General features: G+C 31.7%; 1 protein-coding gene across 1 annotated transcript in view; it reads left to right on the top strand.

Moving 5' to 3' along the window:
- Positions 1-21,054, top strand: part of LOC129754950 (sodium-coupled monocarboxylate transporter 1) — a 218,391-nt gene that overhangs the window by 7,620 nt on the left and 189,717 nt on the right. Inside the window, 4 exon segments of the mRNA XM_055751216.1 lie at positions 12,143-12,767; positions 18,356-18,547; positions 18,642-18,790; positions 20,029-20,190. Coding sequence (XP_055607191.1) covers positions 12,581-12,767; positions 18,356-18,547; positions 18,642-18,790; positions 20,029-20,190 — 690 coding nt within the window. The 5' untranslated portion in view covers positions 12,143-12,580.

Here is a 21,054-nt window from a genome sequence, read left to right as displayed (position 1 = left end):
GCTTGATAAGATTGTTGAAGATACTCAGACAGTTGTAGTTCAACTTAAGGTTTAGAAAACAGTTTGAATATTTTCTTTTAATGTGGAAAAGTCAGAAGAGCATGGCCGCATGTCAACGTGAAGAAATTACCAGGAATTTTCAGAAATCAATTTCCACATTCTTGCTATTATTACTGAATAATATTACTGAAAAAATAAGAAAATCAATTGATACTTTTAATTTAACCATTGAATTTGAAGAAAGTTTTAAATTACAAATACAATTTACGAATAAATTGATTACACAGGGCAACAAAACTATCATTTAATCGAGGTACTGATTTAAAAAATGCAATTACTTTCAACTCAATTTTCAATTTTACTCTTTTTTTCAATTTTGTAAGTTTTGTCATTTTTGTCATTTTTGTCATTTTTGTCATTTTTGTCATTTTTGTCATTTTTGTCATTTTTGTCATTTTTGTCATTTTTGTCAATTTGGTCATTTTTGTCATTTTTGTCATTTTTGTCATTTTTGTCATTTTTGTCATTTTTGTCATTTTTGTCATTTTTGTCATTTTTGTCATTTTTGTCATTTTTGTCATTTTTGTCATTTTTGTCATTTTTGTCATTTTTGTCATTTTTGTCATTTTTGTCATTTTTGTCATTTTTGTCATTTTTGTCATTTTTGTCATTTTTGTCATTTTTGTCATTTTTGTCATTTTTGTCATTTTTGTCATTTTTGTCATTTTTGTCATTTTTGTCATTTTTGTCATTTTTGTCATTTTTGTCATTTTTGTCATTTTTGTCATTTTTGTCATTTTTGTCATTTTTGTCATTTTTGTCATTTTTGTCATTTTTGTCATTTTTGTCATTTTTGTCATTTTTGTCATTTTTGTCATTTTTGTCATTTTTGTCATTTTTGTCATTTTTGTCATTTTTGTCATTTTTGTCATTTTTGTCATTTTTGTCATTTTTGTCATTTTTGTCATTTTTGTCATTTTTGTCATTTTTGTCATTTTTGTCATTTTTGTCATTTTTGTCATTTTTGTCATTTTTGTCATTTTTGTCATTTTTGTCATTTTTGTCATTTTTGTCATTTTTGTCATTTTTGTCATTTTTGTCATTTTTGTCATTTTTGTCATTTTTGTCATTTTTGTCATTTTTGTCATTTTTGTCATTTTTGTCATTTTTGTCATTTTTGTCATTTTTGTCATTTTTGTCATTTTTGTCATTTTTGTCATTTTTGTCATTTTTGTCATTTTTGTCATTTTTGTCATTTTTGTCATTTTTGTCATTTTTGTCATTTTTGTCATTTTTGTCATTTTTGTCATTTTTGTCATTTTTGTCATTTTTGTCATTTTTGTCATTTTTGTCATTTCTTGTCTGCATCTTAACTTTGCTTATCTTTTGAATGTTGAAAAATTTCAGAGAGACAAAAATTGAAATCTGAATCGAGATTTTCAGACGTTATTCATTACTTCATCATAAATTTTTTGAGAAAATAAATTTGTCAACAAAAAAGATGCTAGAAAAAAGCGTGTATCAGCATTCCTTCTGGACTGATTGCTTTTAGAGGAGTTTTTTTATCTGCTTGTATGTACATTTTTTTGTCATTTTTGTCATTAAGTTTTCTGGAAAAAAGTAAATATGAAAATTTTCAAACAAAAACGGAGCAGGCACATTAGCGATTAGCTTTTCAATGCCAGACACTGTTGATTCCAATTGCTTGAAAGTCATTTAAGGTGTGAGTTGATACCCTGAATTTGACAAAAGATTCGAATTCAGGATGATAAAATCTTTTAAAAGAAATAATTATACCTGAAGCACCAAAAATGCTATACCTCTTCCTTTTTTTTTCAAATTTAAATTTCATTCAGCCATGAGAAAATAGAAATGGAGTCAAACTCAAAAGCTTTTTTTAATTGAATTTGTTTAGCTCTCTACGAGTTTATCAGTGAACTTAGATGAAATTTTGATGCCCACATAACAAGATAAACCCCTGAAGATATACTTCATCTCAACTAAAAATTAAAATTTCACTTAGTACCAAGCTTATTTCGGAATAAACGGTTCAATTTCAGTTGGAAAGCTCATATATCCACAATAAGTCAACCCATCAATTGAACCACCCTACTAGCTACCTCACAATCCCGTCAATTGGGCCGAGCCTTAATAATGATAGATTGGAGAATGAGCTATGAATGTAGGTAGGTAGTGGGCAATGCAGTAGTAGCAATAAGTCTCCCCGGTGTGGTGTGGGAAAAAAGTGGCTGCAAACGGTTCAAGCTAGACACGTGCCAGTTTGATCTGCATTGATCCACCGCCAGCCAGGCCAACCAAGCCAACCAATCGACCATTCATCCCACAGGCCATTCGATGTCCTACGGTATCTGGGTATCTGGGTACTAGTGCGTTGTTTGTTCGTTCGTTTATTCGTTCGTTGATTCATTCAGTTAGCCACAGCTCGAATCTGCTGCTGCATTGATGCGATGGTCGATGCCGATTCATTGAAGAGTTCCATGTTTTCGGTCTCTCTCATTTGGTGACATTTGTGGAGCGCTCGAATAAATTCTTACCATACTCAATGCAGCATGTGGGATTTTTAGGCAGTTTTGTGAAGAATTACAAACGTAAATATTTGATTTGGATTGGGTCTGTTTTCTCCAGGGTCGTTGAGCTGTTCATAAATTTATGAGCTTTATGCTACATCGCTTTGTGGTTATCCTATTTGAAAATGTTTCAAAAAAAAAATGCTTACAGTTTTGAACTCGAAGTTGAAGTTGAAACATTTATCCCTATAAATTCACTGATGTCATAAGTAAATCCATTACTCTTTCAAACTCAGAAATTAAAACCCTTATTTTGAATTTAGTATCAGCTAACCAATCAATGATAGTAGGTAGCACCGTGTGGGTGGGTTTCATTGTGTTAATATAAATAATAATAAAAAAATATACCCTCACTTCCATCTGTACCGTTGAGCCGTCAACACGTACGTCGGAGCATCGTATCGTTGCTGTGTACCTGCAGGAACATTTTACATTATTTATTTATTTTTTCCTTACCTGTATTTCAATCAGCACTTTTCAGTGCTAAAATTATTTTCATTTTCTTTTATTCATATTTTCTCTTTTCTTTCCAGCATGGGGAAGTCTTCGGCCGGCTCAAGGGCCGGAAGAAAACGGATTGCTGAACCTAATCCAGGGCCATCTGCCAAAAAAGTTGAAATTTCCAATTCATTCGATGTCCTTCATAACATCGGTGATGAGGAAATATTCATATTTAATTCTGATAAGAGTACTAAGAAACCTTCTTCTTCTTCTTATACTCTTAAAAACGAAAAGATTCCACCAATAACGGTCACGATTCCTGACTTCAATGCCTTTCGAAAAGAAATCGTCACTTCCGTCAAGGATGTGAAGATTTCTTTTCAGATCGGTCGAAGAGGAACTGCTCGTATATTGGCGGAATCTTTTAATGATTTTCAAAAGGTTTTAAATTATTTGAATAATAAAAAACACCAATTTTTTACGTACGACACTAGAAGTGATCGTCCATTTAAAGTTGTACTTCGTGGTCTCACTGGCGATCAGACACCGGATGAGATCACAGCTGAATTAAATTCTTTGTTAGGTTTTTCTCCAATTCAAGTAATTCAAATGAGGAAAAGAACCAACACGAATAATACCAGTAGTGTTGGTTTTGCTCCTGAACTTTATTTGATCCATTTTAAAAAGGATCAGGTTAATAATTTGAAAATTCTGGAAAAGGCTCGTCTTATGTTTCATTGTCGAGTAAAATTTGAACCTTTTCGTAAATCTACTACCAATTTTTTACAAAATATTACGCAATGTCGTCGTTGTCAAGCTTTTTGTCATGGCACTAAAAATTGTAGAATGAATGCCAGATGCATGTTTTGCGGCTCATTCGATCATGAAAAATCTAAATGCCTTTTTGGTGGTGATAAGCCAAAAACAGAATTTTTTAAGTGTGCGAATTGCGCAGGTAATCATTCCTCGAATTCTCTAGACTGTCCCGTTAGGGCAAAAATAGTTGCTTCTAGGAAAAATCCCAAAGTTTCCAGAAAAGTTTCTTCTCCTCCTTCCTCTTTTTCGTCTTCACACGTCAGACCGGCAAACAACCTGCCTGTTCGCAGTCAGCCTCGGCCTACATTGGAATCACGGCTGGGTAATACCCGAAGTGATTTTAATGTTACCTGGGCTGATTCTGCGCCACAGACTCGTTGTTTATCGTTCTCAGAGGTGGTTGAAAATGGGTTGCCCTCTCCAGGCATAACTAATAAAAATGGGAAAAAACCAAGTCTCAACGTTCATGCGAAGGCTTGGGAAAATCCCCGAAATTCAAATACTTGTTCTTCTCCTTCAATTTCTGGTCCTAACAATTTTGTTGATTTGGGTGAGATTACTGAGGAAAAATTAAAATTTTTGCATCAAAATTTAATGGAAATGATGCAACTTATGTTGAAAGCAAATTCAATGTTTGAAGCTTTCCAAACTTCTTTTAATTATGCTAACAAAATTATTATGACTTTACGATTCCCTCATGGATCCAAATAGATGTTTAAATATTATGAATTGGAACGCTAGATCTTTGCTGGCTAACCAAGATGAATTCTTTTTATTTTTGAAAACTCAAAACATACATATTGCTGCCATCACTGAAACTTTTTTAAAGCCAGACAATAGCTTGAAAAGCAATGCTTTCTTTAAAATTTTACGAAATGATCGACTTGATCGACAAGGTGGGGGTGTAGCTATTGTCATCAATAGTCGTCTCAAATTTAGACTTCTTCCTTCTTTCAATACAAAAGTCTTAGAAACAATTGGAATTGAATTAGAAACTTCTATGGGGAAAATTATAATTGTTGCGGCATATTTGCCTTTTCAATGTAGCGGTGAACAGAAAAATTTTTTGAAGGGAGATTTACAAAAACTCACCAGAAATAAATCTAAATTTTTTATTATTGGTGACTTTAATGCAAAACACCGATCTTGGAATAATATTTCATCAAATTCAAATGGGAATATTTTGTTTAATGACTGCTCTGCAGGTTATTATACTGTTGAATATCCTAATGGGCATACTTGTTTTTCTTCAATTAGAAATCCCTCCACAATTGATTTGGTTCTAACGGATTTAGGCGAGCATTGTAGTCAATTAGTTACTCATGCGGACCTCGATTCAGACCACCTTCCAGTAACTTTTTCTTTATCCCAAAGTCCCATTGAAAACCCTTTAAAATCAACTTTTAATTTTCAAAAGGCTAACTGGGAGCGATATATGAATTTTATTGAACGTAATTTAGATGTTAACGTTCCATTGAATTCAATAGAAGATATTGATTTGGCTGTAGAAAATTTGACAACTTCAATAGTCAATGCTAGAGCCGCTTCAATACCTAAAGTTAAACATAAATTTAATCAACCTTTAATTGATGATGATCTTCAGTTTTTGATACGACTGAAAAACATTCGTCGACGCCAATTTCAACGAACTAAGGATCCTTATTTGAAATTAATTTATTGCGACCTTCAAAAAGAGATCAAACGTCGTTTAAATTTCATTCGTAATGAAAATTTTGCTAAAGCAGTAGAGGATATAAAACCCTACTCAAAGCCATTTTGGAAATTAACTAAAATTCTGAAAAAGCCCCAGAAGCCAATTCCTACTTTGAAAGATGGGGATAAACTTCTTTTAACTAATGCAGAAAAAGCTCAAAAATTAGCCCAACAATTTGAGTCTGCTCATGATTTTAATTTAAACGTTGTAAGTCCAATTGATGCTCAAATTTCCCTTGAATTTGATGATATTCTTTCTAAGCAAAATGTGTTTGAAAGTTCTTGTGAGACAAATATTGATGAACTTAAATTGATTTTCAAAAAATTTAAAAATATGAAAGCTCCAGGGGAAGATGGGATTTTCTATATTCTTATTAAAAAGTTGCCTGAAAGCACTTTAAATTTTTTAGTTAAAATCTTCAACAAATGTTTTCATTTGGCTTATTTTCCCAATAAATGGAAAAATGCCAAAGTAACTCCAATTTTGAAACCTGGAAAAAGTGCTTCAGAGCCTTCAAGTTATCGACCAATTAGTTTGCTTCCTTCTTTAAGTAAACTATTTGAGAGAGTTATTTTGAATAGAATGATGATTCACATTAATCAGAATTCTATTTTCCCTGATGAACAATTTGGTTTTCGTCATGGACATTCTACTACACATCAACTTTTGAGTGTAACTAATATGATTAACGCTAGCAAATCTGAAGGTTTTTCAACTGGTGTTGCTCTTCTTGATATTGAAAAAGCTTTTGACAGTGTTTGGCACAAAGGTTTAGTAGCTAAATTAGCTCGATTTGATTTTCCTGTATATCTCACCAAAATTATTCAAAATTATTTGACTAGCCGAACCTTACAAGTAAGCTATCAAAATTCATGCTCTGAAAGGACACCCATTAGAGCTGGTGTCCCTCAGGGCAGTATACTTGGGCCAATTTTATACAATATTTTTACTTCAGATCTTCCTGATGTACCAGAAGGAAAAGGTAGAAGATTATTTGCTGATGACACTTTGCTTTCAGCCAAAGGTCGAAATTTACGGGTGGTACGCAGTAGATTGCAACAAAATTTAAATTCCTTTTTGAATTACTTGAAAATGTGGAAAATTTCTCCTAACGCTTCCAAAACTCAACTTATTTTATTTCCCCATAAGCCAAGAGCAAATTTTTTAAAACCTAATGAAAATCATTCTATAACTTTCAATGGGGTTTCATTAGAATGGTCTGATCACGTGAAGTACTTGGGACTCACACTTGATCGGAATCTTGCTTTTAAAAATCACATTGAAGATATTCAATCAAAATGCAATAAATATACTAAATCGCTTTATTCTCTCATCAACAGGAAATCCAGGTTGTGTCTGCGAAATAAGATGCTTATCTACAAACAAGTATTTCGACCAGCGATAATGTATGCAGTTCCGATTTGGTCTAGCTGCTGCGCGACGAGGAAGGAGGCCATCCAGAGGATTCAGAACAAGGTTCTGAAAATGATTTTGCGGCTTCCACCTTGGCACAGCACCGAAGATCTTCATCGGATTGCGGGCATTGAATCGATCGGAGAGATGGCCAACAAAATTATCTCCAACTTCAGAGGCAAATCGATGCAGTCTTCCATCGCAGAGATTCGTTCTCTCTATAATTAGTTTAATTTTAGGTTAGTGTTTAGTTTTAAGTTTAAAATATTTTTGCCATTACAGGATGTTCTCCTACATTAAATTCTTGATTGCGCTAAGCAAATTTAGTTCTTATAAATAAATTTCTTTTACCTAGTTAACTATATGGCTATGAACAGTTCATTATTGAGCTGAACACCTAATTTAATGTAATAATGTAATATAAATGTAATGATGATTTGATACAAATAAAGACATATTTAAAAAAAAAAAAAAAAAAAAAAAAAAAAATATACCCACCTACAATTTGGCCCGCGCTGCTGCTGTGCGTAAGTCAATATAAATCGGTGAGCCTAATATGCTGTCAATAACTGATAAGGAGAGCAACTTCAGCAAGGGTCAAGCTAGACAAAAAAATATCAGCAACAACAATATAATGGCACATTGATGGGAACGAACGATATTCTGTCGGTGTCGATAAATAATTAGCGAATACATTTTCAAAATGTCGTTTGCCGATAACGACACTTTCCCCTAGATTACGTTTGTTTTTCGACCAAATTTTTCGACAACTTGATAAAAAGTTCCCTACAAATTTGCAATGGTTATATTTTTGAACCTGTCAGCTAGGTGTAACTTGTCAAATTGGGTATTGATAATGCCAGACTGGTGAACCGATCGATGACGTCAGTTTGAGCGATAACAGCGACATCAGATTGCGAATTTGAATGGTGCCTATTATTGTCGGCAATCTCAACTCGAGATTGATGCACATTTTTGTGCATTCCGGGAATACTCTCGGTGAGGTAAACGATGCATGGGTTAAGCATATAATTGAAATGATAACCCACAACCCCCTTTTTACTTAATTTTTCATAGTTTTAAGCATTCTGCAATAATAAATCAAGAAATTAAATTTGTTCTCCTAAAGAGACATTCACTTTCTTGTCTTCTTTTATGGTCTCATTTTTTAGGCTGATTAGCTTAATATAATTGATGACCTGGATATTCTTGAATTTCGAAAATTTCTTCATTTGATTGATGTTTTTGAGATGAAAAATATCTTTGTTTTTTTCAATTTTCTTGATTTTATTGGTATTCTAGATTTTCTGTAATATTTTGTTTTCCTTTCTTCATGGTATTCTTGATTTGTTTAATATCTTAATTTTCTTCGTTTTCTTCAGTTTATTTTTTTCTAGATTTGCTAGTTTTTCTTAATTTTTTTCATATTTAACGATTTTCTTTTTTTCAACTAGCTTTGGTTATCTCACCTTTGCTTATTTACATTTTATTGATTTTTTTTTAGATTTTCTCAATTTTTATGATTTTCTTAAATTTTCTAAGAATTTGATTGTCTTGATTTTTTTTTAAAGTCTTGATTTTCATGACTTTTGCATTCGTTTCTTAATATTTTTAATTTTATTGATTTTCAAATTTTTATAATTTTCTTGGTTTTCTTGTTTTTTTTTTGTAATTTTTTTATTTTTTTTCAAACATTGTTTATTTTTTTTATGGTTTCTTTTTATTTTTTTTTGTTTTTCAAGATATTATGGATATTAAGGATTTTTTTTGGATTTCAATAATTAACGTGATTTTTAAAACTTCGTTTATTTCATTGATTTGTTTAGTTTTCATAAGTTTTTTGATTCTTCTAATTTTTTGATTCAATCGATTTTCTTGTTTTTTTTAAATCCTTGATTTCGCAGATTTTCAGGATTTTTTAAAAACATGATTTTTTTTTATTTCCTTGATTTTTATGATTTTTAGGTTTTTTTTTATTTTCTTTGTTTTTTTATTTTTTCGATTTTTTTTACAATTTTTTTATTTGAAATGGCTCATACCTTTAGGTTTTAAGGAGCCAAAATCGATTTTTGTTGTTTACAATTGTTGGCTTAACTTAACACTTTGTGAGAGAAGAAAGGAAGATAGAAAGGAAAATATGAAAATAAAAAAGAATTGTAGACGAAGATCGATAGCTTTTAGAAAAAGATAGATTTCGAACAGGTAGTCCAAATCTATTACATCTCTAGTACATCTCTCACTAGAACATTAGGTGATTCACGTTGTGGAGACATTTCTCGATTTATTATCGATAATTATCAAGATATTCTTGCTTTTCTTGTTTTTATTGATTTTCTTGATTTGCTTGATTTGCTTGATTTGCTTGATTTGCTTGATTTTCTTGATTTTTTGGATATTCTTGATTTTTTTTATTTTCTGGATTTATTTTTATTTTTTTTATTTTTTTGAATTTCTTGATTTGCTTGATTTTCTTGATTTTTTTGATTTTTTGATTCTCTTGTATTTTTTTATTTTATTGATTTTCTTGATTTTCTTGATTTTCTTGATATTCTTGATATTCTTGATTTTCTTGATTTTCTTGATTTTCTTGATTTTCTTGATTTTCTTGATTTTCTTGATTTTCTTGATTTTCTTGATTTTCTTGATTTTCTTGATTTTCTTGATTTTCTTGATTTTCTTGATTTTCTTGATTTTCTTGATTTTATTGATTTTCTTGATTTTCTTGATTTTCTTGATTTTCTTGATTTTCTTGATTTTCTTGATTTTCTTGATTTCCTTAATTTTCTTGATTTTCTTGATTTTCTTGATTTTCTTGATTTTCTTGATTTTCTTGATTTTCTTGATTTTCTTTATTTTCTTGATTTTCTTGATTTTCTTGATTTTCTTGATTTTCTTGATTTTCTTGATTTTCTTGATTTTCTTGATTTTCTTGATTTTCTTGATTTTCTTGATTTTCTTGATTTTCTTGATTTTCTTGATTTTCTTGATTTTCTTGATTTTCTTGATTTTCTTGATTTTCTTGATTTTCTTGATTTTCTTGATTTTCTTGATTTTCTTAATTTTCTTGATTTCCTTGATTTTCTTGATTTTTTTTATTTTCTTGATTTTCTTGATTTTTTTGATTTTCTTGATTTTCTTGATATTCCTGATATCCTTGATTTTCTTGATTTTCTTGATTTTCTTGATTTTCTTGATTTTTTTGATTTTCTTGATTTTCTTGATTTTCTTGATTTTCTTGATTTTCTTGATTTTCTTGATTTCCTTGATTTTCTTGATTTTTTTGATTTTCTTGATTTTCTTGATTTTTTTGATTTTCCTGATTTTCTTGATATTCTTGATATTCTTGATTTTCTTGATTTTCTTGATTTTCTTTATTTTCTTGATTTTCTTGATTTTCTTGATTTTCTTGATTTTCTTGATTTTCTTGATTTTCTTGATTTTCTTGATTTTCTTGATTTTCTTGATTTTCTTGATTTTCTTGATTTTCTTGATTTTCTTGATTTTCTTGATTTTCTTGATTTTCTTGATTTCCTTGATTTTCTTGATTTTCTTGATTTTCTTGATTTTCTTGATTTTCTCAATTTTCTTGATTTTCTTGATTTTCTTGATTTTCTTGATTTTCTTGATTTTCTTGATTTTCTTGATTTTCTTGATTTTCTTGATTTTCTTGATTTTCTTGTATTTCTTGATTTTCTTGTTTTTCTTTTTTTTCTTGATTTTCTTGATTTTCTTGATTTTCTTGATTTTCTTGATTTTCTTGATTTTCTTGATTTTCTTGATTTCCTTGATTTTCTTGATTTTCTTGATTTTCTTGATTTTCTTGATTTTCTTGATTTTCTTGATTTTCTTGATTTTCTTGATTTTCTTGATTTTCTTGATTTCTTGATTTTCTTGATTTTCTTGATTTTCTTTATTTTCTTGATTTTCTTGATTTTCTTGATTTTCTTGATTTTCTTGATTTTCTTGATTTTCTTGATTTTCTTGATTTTCTTGATTTTCTTGATTTTTTGATTTTCTCGATTTTCTTGATTTTCTTGATTTTCTCGATTTTCTTGATTTTCTTGATTTTCTTGATTTCCTTGATTTTCTTGATTTTTTTGATTTTCTTGATTTTCTTGATTTTTTTGATTTTCTTGATTTTCTTGATATTCTTGATATTCTTGATATTCTTGATTTTTTGATTTTCTTGATTTTTTTGATTTTCTTGATTTTCTTGATTTTTTTTATTTTTTTACTTGTTTGATTTTCTTGTTATTTTTATTTTCTTGATTTTTTTGATTTTTATGATTTTTTTTATTTTTGTAATTTTCTTTATTCTCTCAATTTTTCTTAATTTGCTTGCTTTTTGTTGAGTTGTTTAAGTTTCTCGATTTTCTTGATTCTTAGTTTTCCTTATTTTCTTATTTTCGTTGGATTTTCTATTTTTCTCGATTTTATTGATTCTTGGTTTTCTTGATATTTTTTTCTGTTTTTTTTTGATTTTCTAATTTTTCTTTATATTTTTGATCCTCGTCATTTTCTTTATGCTTTTCATTTCCTCAATTGTCTTTTTTTTTGCTTGATGTCTTGGAATTTCTTGATTACCGATTTGATTTTTTTTTCAAATTTGATTTATTTTGTTCATTTGAATGATGTTCTGAATTTTCCTTTTTTTTAAATAATATTCATGTTTTCGAGATTTTTAATTTTCTTTATATTTTTCAAATAGATTTAGGCGATTCAAAATCAGTACCTTGAAAAAATACTCTCCAAGCCAGTGGCAGAACTATAGAAGATAGAAAATAATTTTCAAATGCTGATTGCGAATAAAATCAAAGTTCAATTCGTGTAGGCATCATAAACCTTTTCAAAAGCATCCCCCAGCTGATGCCCGAATCTTCGATATGATCTATCGTTTTATGTTGAATCTAAAATTTTCCATTCCCCGTTCGCGTATGTGTCACACTGTATCAATATTTATCACCTTGTTAGCGACACACTCGTCAAAATTGATCACTTTTCGTGCATGCTCCCGTCCAAAGCTCAATGAAACCCACTTTTCTACCCGTAACCTTCACCAATTAGCAACCTCACATAAAGTAAATCGGTTTCGGTAATAATCGGTTAGCCAAACTGACCCATCTCAAATATGGTAGTATTTTTATTTTCGTTTCCTTCCTTCCTTTTCCAGATAAAAAAACACCCTGCAAGTTGGGAAGTGGCTGGCTCTGAACTCGGCTCGACTTCCAGAAATCAACATCGGGAGAAAACAACTCAACCCAACTCAACAGAAGAACAAAGCGTAGTGTGATATTAATTAGAAGAGGACGTCGTAAATTTTTTCATTGCTTCCCAATTGGGGCCTTTCCGAAGTGACCGAAGACGCCGGACGCCGGAAATGTAAACCACTCGCTTTCGGTGGCAATCGAGGAGCAATAAAATAATCAAAACAGACGTGAACGCAAGTGATAAACTGATACCAAAAAAAAAGTTAAAGATTCTTATGATAGAGAAGCAAATTAGTGTATAGGAACAGTCGATACTTAATAGAGGGAAGAACTTTACATTATTTAGGTCAAATTTAAATTGAAAGCTCCTAAATCGGATTAATTGAAGGCAATAAGTCACCATGATCAAAGTCGCGATTTTAGTGGGACTCGTTGTGGTTAGTTTGGTGGCAGCTGAGGAGCATCGTGCTACCGAAAATGGTGATGAATGGCCGGAATGCGGAAGTGAAGAAAATCTGCACGAGGGAGAATTTACTCCCTACGACTACTCGGCGGTTGGAATCATGTTGGTGGTGTCACTCGGAATTGGTACGTAGTTTATCGATAGTAAATAAATCCTTTTAAACATTTTAGGTACATTATGACATTAAAAATGTTCAGCTCAATGATGAGCCCTATAGTTCATTGTTTACTTGACTTTAACTTGATGGACACAATTAAGTAGATTAATGTTAAAAATATTATAGATTAAAATTAAAAATCTAATCTAAATCTAATCTTTTTCTAATCATTCATATAAACAACCTTGGCATCCTACCATTATGAAAAAAGGCCATGGAGTGGTATGCCGCTAACAACATTCAGGTTGTTCCCAAGGAAGAAGAAGAACCCAGAATGCATAAAAGTTTTTGGAGCTTGAAAACGTTTCTATCATAGTTTTAAATCACTCTCCCCTACTAGAAAGGAGAGGAGTCTCCTAAACAAAGCAAATGTTGCATAACTCGAGAACCGGTCAAGCAAATGTTACCAAATTTGGCATGGTAGTATGAGAAAAATTTCTTGGATTTTTTTATACCCCTCACTCCTTCCATTGCAATTGGGGAGATAGTGAAGGGAGAGGGCGGGTCCCTTACAATTTTATACATACAGCGAAGATATAGGAAGGGATAAGGGAAGCATAATTTTTTTTATAACTCTAAAACTCATCGTACAAATGGAATCAAATTAGAAGTTTGAGGGAATTTAATTGTCAATTTTTCGATTGTATCGCGCTCAACAAAAATTTACCGTGAAAATGATGAAACTGCGAGTTTGACGAAACTTAATTGCGAAACAATTGTAGAATAAATATTTTCTATTGTCAAACATCATCAGTTTTCAGCATCGCTAAATCAAAAATTAGGGCGGCTAACTAAATCGCTAACTTATTTAAAGTTAGCGATCGCTTAAGTTATCGATTTAAACTTAAATCGAAAAATTATTTATATATTTTTTAAATTTTTGTTGGTTGGATTTAAAATATATTTTTATATGTGTTTTTTAACATTATAAGCATTTTGATTCGACACTTAACATCGGAGAATAAAAATACTGATTACAAAAATTTCTAACAGCAACACAAAAATTTAATTTATTTCTAGCATGAATTATGGTTGTATCTCATATCTTTTAACTCAAATACTTTACAAACTTAGTCCATTTTTTTTATTGTGCCCAGCCCAATTCAAAAATTTTAACCAGTTTTCACCTTTTTAAAACTTGCAGGAGCAAACGTGGACCTTAATACAATTTCTATTCGAATAAATGAAGGCTCGAATTAACTTTATATTAACAACTTAACAATGTCAAAATCAATGGTTAAATCTATGTTAATTATTATTTTTATATGAATTGGATTGTAAAATAAATTAAAAAAAACTAAGATACGAATGACGCGAAAGTGTTAAAGTGTCTATAATTAACCAAAAAAAAGTCGAAAACTTCATTGAGATTAGTACATATTCCAACCACTTTAAAATCATAAAGCTCTGTTAAAAATATTTTAATGTTGTTTAACACCTTTCATTCCGTTCTTTTTCGAATTCCTCCACTGAGACCAGGGCCGTAGGACAAACCGCCTCATGTGAGGGGTGGACCAAAACTTTTGGTAACTGATAAATTTTTTTCTATGATGTTTTGCTCGAACAAAGATTGAATGAAATGAAACCTTTGAATCATTTTATTTGGTACTCGTTCAATATTCATGTTTAAGTTAATTTACATAAATACCTTTAAGTTTTAAACTTTAACTGTTGAAAATAGATCCTCAAATATTTAAATGTGTAATATGAAACCTCCAGTAACGAGAAATGGAAATAATCGATATCAAAAATCTTTGGATTTGCTCAAGAAAACAATAAGTTTATTTTATAAAGTCTTCAGTTTAAAACATTTATTGAATGTTCAACAAGCAAATTCAAAGATATTAACAATCCATTCAAATATATCAAATTTTATAAACTAAAAGTGAGAAATCAAAATTTTACGGTTCCAAACTGATTCATGCAAACTCGATCCATATTTATAATTTAAGTTTATAATTTGACTTAAAAAAAAAATGAATTCAAATTTTGATTCTGGCTTTGAATTTTGAATCTGCTCCAGGATTTTATTTCGATTTCTAAAATAATTAAAGATCAAAGTTTTAATATGAGTTTTAATGAGCTAAGATGTTAAATTTGTTTCAGAGCCCTTATCAAGATTTTGTAATTTCATCAATGTGCATTCAAATATAAATTTCATCAATGTGCATTCAAATATAAATTTTGGATGATGAATCTGGTTCATAGTTTTCAACTTTAGATCGCCATATGTTTGATTTCTGCACAAGAATTAAGTTCTAGATCTTTGAATTTGAATATGAACTCAAGGTGGTTTCCAATATTTTTTTTTCATGTTCGGAAAATGATTTTCTTAAGGGGGGAGTAGGGTCTAACGAGTAAAAAAAAACACCATTTTCAATTTTTTTTAGAGCTATCGTTCAAACAAATGTATTCAATTTTTTTGCATTATACAAAGCATTGTTAAAAGAACATTTAGTAATTTTTTCGTAGAAAAATATTGAAAAATGAGCCGGTGACGGAGCACTTTCGAGGAAGCCTTTTAGAAAACAGGATTTGCGGTGGACACTGTATCTCAGCACAGAATCATCTGAAGTCAAAAAATCAGAGCAAAATATTTTTAATAGATGTTTTTCTGGACCCCAACGATTTTATTTAACTTAAAAATTTTTTTTATGAAATTTTTGTGGCTGTTTGAAGTAAAAACTACGATTTTTCACGAAAAAATCCGTCATTTTTTATTTGTAAAATCTCCCCAAATTAAAAAAAAATAAAAAAGAAAATCGTTGGGGTTTGGTATTTTATATGTAGAAAATATTTTCCAAATTTGAGAAGAATCGGTGAAGTATTTTTCAAATGACGATGTCCACGGACTTTAAAAATGTGCTTTCGAGAAAAATGCGTTTGAAGTTTTTGCTCTCTCTTTCTCTTGCAGTATTAGATAAGAGGAGATAATGGCCTATAATTTCTACAGTTTTGCTTTGATTGACATGAAAATTTGACACAACATTCTTGAAATGTTTTACAATAAGAAAATAAAAAATATAAAAATCGATTTTTTGAAAGTGTTAGACCCTACTCCCCCCTTAACATATTGCGACCAAATACGAGAGAGGTATCCCGTTTTTTTGCTCGTCACGAGTGTGCTCTACTTAGAAGCATAATTCCAATGTTATGAGTTACTACATGGAATATGGTACCAAATTTTAAGTTTTTGATCTTCTGGTTTCTGAAATATTTGGTGTTTTCTTAGTTAAATTTCTTCACGGTCTTTAATGTGTTTTTTTTTGGAAATGCATATATGACACATTCCACCGTGACGTGAAATCGCCTTTCCGGACTTTTCTGCACTGTTATCATACTAGAAGTCAACCAATTTACTTGAAAATGGAAAAAATTGTAGCAAACGGTCGTAAATTGAATTTCTCTCAAAATGAATATAATTTGGCCATTATAAAATTTAAGTTGTTTTTGTTGTGATCGATTACTTTTGTGACGTGCATTCACGCTAGAATTGACCATTTTTTACTTTGATTTCCTGTTCTCTCTGTGGAAATAGAATATCGATGTCTTCGAATGAGTTGTAGAAAAAACAATTTCTCACAATTTGCTTTACGAAGCTTTTCGATAAAAAACAGCGAACGAAGTTATGCTTATTTGAAGTTGTGACGCAAATTCACTCAGTTTAAATAGATCAGGGTAGATGACTGATCACGTCACAAAATATAAAGTTATACTGAACCATTCTTTAGAGCCTTCAAATTTTATGTGCCCTTTCAAATACGTTATTTTGTTAGCGCTGATGTAGTCTAGTAGATAGGCTGGCGCGAGTCTGGTAACCCAGGCGTACTGGGTTCGATTCCCGGTATCGGCTAGAAAACTTTTGGGTTCGAATCCCATAAGTTGCCGATAGGTAAGATGTGTTTCATTGTATAAATAATTATAGAGGGAATGCATCTGGGGTAAATCTGAAGAGACTATTGCAAGCGGAGTGGATTGCCAACCATTGTAGGTCTGTGAAGGTTGGACGCCTTCTCTCGACGAACCATCCGCCATGGAAGCCTGAGAAGCAATTTGAATTCAAATACGTTATTTTGTTGTTCCGACTATTACAATCATAAATTTTCAGTATCAGCTCCTAACTTTTTCCTTATTTTGATTGGCACTTGAATAGCAACATATTAAGGGATCATACGTTAAAATTACGACTGTCTTCATTTAAAGATTCACCAAAAAAAAATTCTAATTTTTTTTAATTTTTTTTTTGTATACTACTGTATACTTATAAAAAATCAACTAAATAGTGCTCGATTTGTAAAAATCCGACCATCTGGAAGATCAAAACAGCTTTCAGAGCCTATTTTCCATATAAAATTTTACAAAAAATCAATTTTGTGACGTGAATTCACTCATTCGCGCTGTTGTAACTCAGCTGGATTCCAACCGATTTATATAAAATTTAATGTTTTTAAATCGTCTTATCATTTTCAAAGAAGATCTCATTTTTATATGTCAGAAAATGTCAAAGTTTCCTCGTAGAATTAAAAAGTTCCCTTTTTTGTGACGTGATTTCACTCATTTGCGGCTGTTGTTCGCTTTTCAAAACAACTACATTGGATATAAACAAATTCTTTTTTCTACAAAATGAAGCAGTGTTTTTTGGCTTCAAAACGTACTAGAAAAATATCCAAAACAAATTCATCCATTTATTTTAATTAATTATTTTGTAAAAATTGTCAAAATAACCACTTTTTCCAACAAAAAAAATGATTTTCAATTTAATTTGAAATGTAGGGAGGTGTGTGGATTATTTAGAAATTTTTTTTTATTCGATTAATAAGCTATTACATTCTTTCCTACCTAGCAGATATGCTATTGATTCTCACCGAAAAATTTTGCGTATAATTTTAAGAATCCATTTTTTTCTAAACTGGATCTTTTATGTTGACAGCTTTATTTAAAACCAGAGTTTAATATATAAAATGTTTTAACATTAATTGTTGTTAATTGTTGATATTTACACTTTCAACTCTGATTTCTATGGATTTCAGATTCATTTCTAGCCTCAGTTTTGCACACGAAGCCCTTAGCAGTTAAACCCAAAGTCTTGTCTGTGTTTCTACACTATTTTAATTTTACTGAAAATGTAAACATTTCGGTTTAAAAAAAATACGGAGAATCAATTTGATTGCTACATGTAAGCTAACATTATATATGTAACTAAGGGTTAAATATTAAAACTTTCTTTCACAAATGTTGTCAATAGAGACAAAATTGCTATTGAAATTCCACACTAACTTTTCTCAGACATTAAAAAAAAAATTGAAAACATTTTTTGTTTGATAAACTCAATTTGTCGTGTTAAATATTTTGTAGTCATGCTTTTATTGTGCAGCAAAAGCATGAAAAATAAATAGTTGGCAGAGTAACAAATCATTTGTTTTTAACATTGTGATGTATCAAAAAACCTTTTAAAATGTCCTGCTTTTTTCAACTGTGCCCCCCTTTTTCTCAAAATCTCCCGCTTTTTTTTTAAATAATCTGGAATGCCTAATTCAAACTTAATTATTTTTTCAGGTGTTTTCTACGGCTATCTGGTGAAACCGAAGAAAGAAGATGTCGATCCGGAATCGAACGACTTCCTGCTCGGCTCGGGCATGACCATTTTCCCGGTAACACTGAGTCTCACCACCAGCTTCATCACGGCCATTGAACTGCTAGGCAATCCGTCAGAAATGTTCTTCAGCGGCACTCAGTATTCGCTGATTGGTAAGCAAAAGTTTCAAACTTGTTTTTTTTCTCCGGGGATGGTTCTCACAAATCTGTTCATAATTTCCGGCTGTAACTTTGCATTCGGTTGCAGTATTTTCCGCCCTGCTGGTGATTCCTGTGGCCGTAAAGTTGTTCTACCCGCTGTACTACAAGATGAACCTGACCAGCTGCTACGAATATCTGGGAGCCCGATTCGACAACAAACTTCGAATCTTCGGAGGCGTGCTCTACATCCTACAGGTAAGTTTATCTTTCATCATGTCAGTCTCAATCTAATCACGTCACAATCAACTTTTTCAATCAGCAAGGGCTTAGCCATTCTTTGGACTTTGTCATCAATGGGCGGGCTTTCGGTCAGAATTGTGAGGGAAGGCAGACGGTAAGATGAAGAAAAACGGAGTCGTCCTGTCGGTTGATTATGGGTTGGCAGAAATTGGCTTTAAAATTCAATCAGCCAATCCCGGAGACTGGCAATTAATCAACTTTATGATGTAATTTCGGTTCGTTTCTGGAGTCAAATAGAGTTTACAAAGGACAAAATGGCAAAAGGAAAAACAGGGTAGGGGGAAGAAGGCTTAGCAACGACGGCACCGGAAAATTTGCTTGATTTCAGATTCTATAATGATTTTCCCTCCCCTTTTTTCTCGATAAACTAACTGGATGAAAACCAATTAGTCGAGTCGAATCGAGCATCCGTTTTGGGGAGGTTTTTGTGGGGCCCAGGATTGGGACGAAAAGTTTGCAAAAAGCTATACGCAAAAGTTTTATTGATCAACAATTATGAAGGCAAGCAACATTCTCATTCGGTTGATGAATCTTGATTGTGTTGATTGTGTATATGTTGGTAGTTTTTAGTTCGATTTGTGAGATAAATGATAGGACTTTAGAAAGCGAACACACACACTTAAAGGATATCAGTGAAACCTCGTGTAAGTCAGTTTTATGTATTCCATGACCGAGTTTCGATCTCATGACCGCTGGCTTAGAAGGCTTGAACGCTATCCTTTAGTCCATGGTTGGGGATTAAAAACAGTTTTTTCTATGAGTTCAATTTTTTTTTAAGTTAGGAATTTTTTTAATTTATGTAGACAAAATTTCCGAAAATAAATATTGATTTATCATAACGGTAATAATAATAGAAATCTTTCACCTGCTACTTAGCCTGTTTCATGAGAAAAGCTTCAACTCACAATCATTTAGTGTTCCATCGAATCAATTGATATAAGCACGCGCTATCAATGAATCGGCATTTCATTGAATCGAATATCTCAATTTACGGAAACGCTTCGTTGGGCAGCATGTGGGAACATCGTTAGATCGTATCAATTAGTTCAAATAGTCCGACGCAGATCTTAGAACAATCTCATCTTCTCTTTACTGCCACATCTTCATCGTTTCAGGACCTGGGACATGCTTCTAAAAGTGTCATTTTACCTTCGTCCTTTAACCTCACCTTTCCTATGGCCTCGTACTTACAGATGTCGTTCTACACTTCGGTCGCCGTCCTGGCCCCGGCAATTGCCCTCTCAAAGGCAACAGGTCTGAACACGCACGTGGCCGTCGTCCTGATCTACACGGTGTGCGTTTTCTACTCGTCGCAGGGGGGCATGAAGGCGGTCGTAATTGCAGACACCTTCCAGGTGAGTGACTTTTTTTTTCTGTTTTCTGTTGTTGGCCTTTTCCAATACCATTGATAGGTTTCTTTCTTGTGGGCTGGGGTTGTTGATGAGAGTTTAAGTAGATAATGGATCCTGACGATTATATGATTATGTTGTTTGTTCAACATGATGAAACTTTCATAAGTTGAACTGTGAACGATGAACTGCCGGTGTGCATACCAGATCATTTGTTTATTTCTTGGAAGGTCATCGAATATGAACATTTAAATAACACAAGGCTAATAGTGTTTTCGTTTATTGGCAGTGGCAACCTAGTTACCCACGAGTTTTGCCCTAACTGCTGTTATTATGTTCGGTTATTAATTCAGAAGTCCACTAGTTTTGCCCGAGATTTGAACCTCAAGCAGGCGGTTGCACCCCGTAAAAGTTGTCAGTGTTGGGGGTAAGCATAAGGGTGAGTATAGCAACCATATATTTGCATCGTCCCGGGTAACGATTCTGTTTGTTTATTCAGAAAAAGTTTTGCCCCGCGCGAGTGGAGATAAACGAAAACGGCATAAATGTCTACTTTGTTTTCAAAATGCAAATGATTTTAGAGCTTATTTTGAATAGTTTTGGGGGCGATGATTCAAAATACGTAATAAGTTTTTTTTCTAGCAGCTTTTGTTATCGAGATAAATTTGGAAAATAGAAAATAATTAATTTGATGCACTTTTCTGGCATCCAAATCGATAATTAAGATATTTTCAATAACCATCCTAAACCTTCTGGTATTGAGTGATTTTCTATCATTCATTAACGACAAGCTATGCCCAAAATAGTTGAGTCGGATAGCAGTTTAGTCAATTCGTAAATATGTCTCCAAAAAGTTATATACTAGTTCGA

The sequence above is a fragment of the Uranotaenia lowii genome, chromosome 3, assembly GCF_029784155.1.
Source record: "Uranotaenia lowii strain MFRU-FL chromosome 3, ASM2978415v1, whole genome shotgun sequence".
In the NCBI taxonomy this organism is placed as follows: domain Eukaryota; kingdom Metazoa; phylum Arthropoda; class Insecta; order Diptera; family Culicidae; genus Uranotaenia; species Uranotaenia lowii.
The sequence above is the reverse complement of the archived record's forward strand: the minus strand, read 5'-3'. Positions and strand labels throughout refer to the sequence as shown.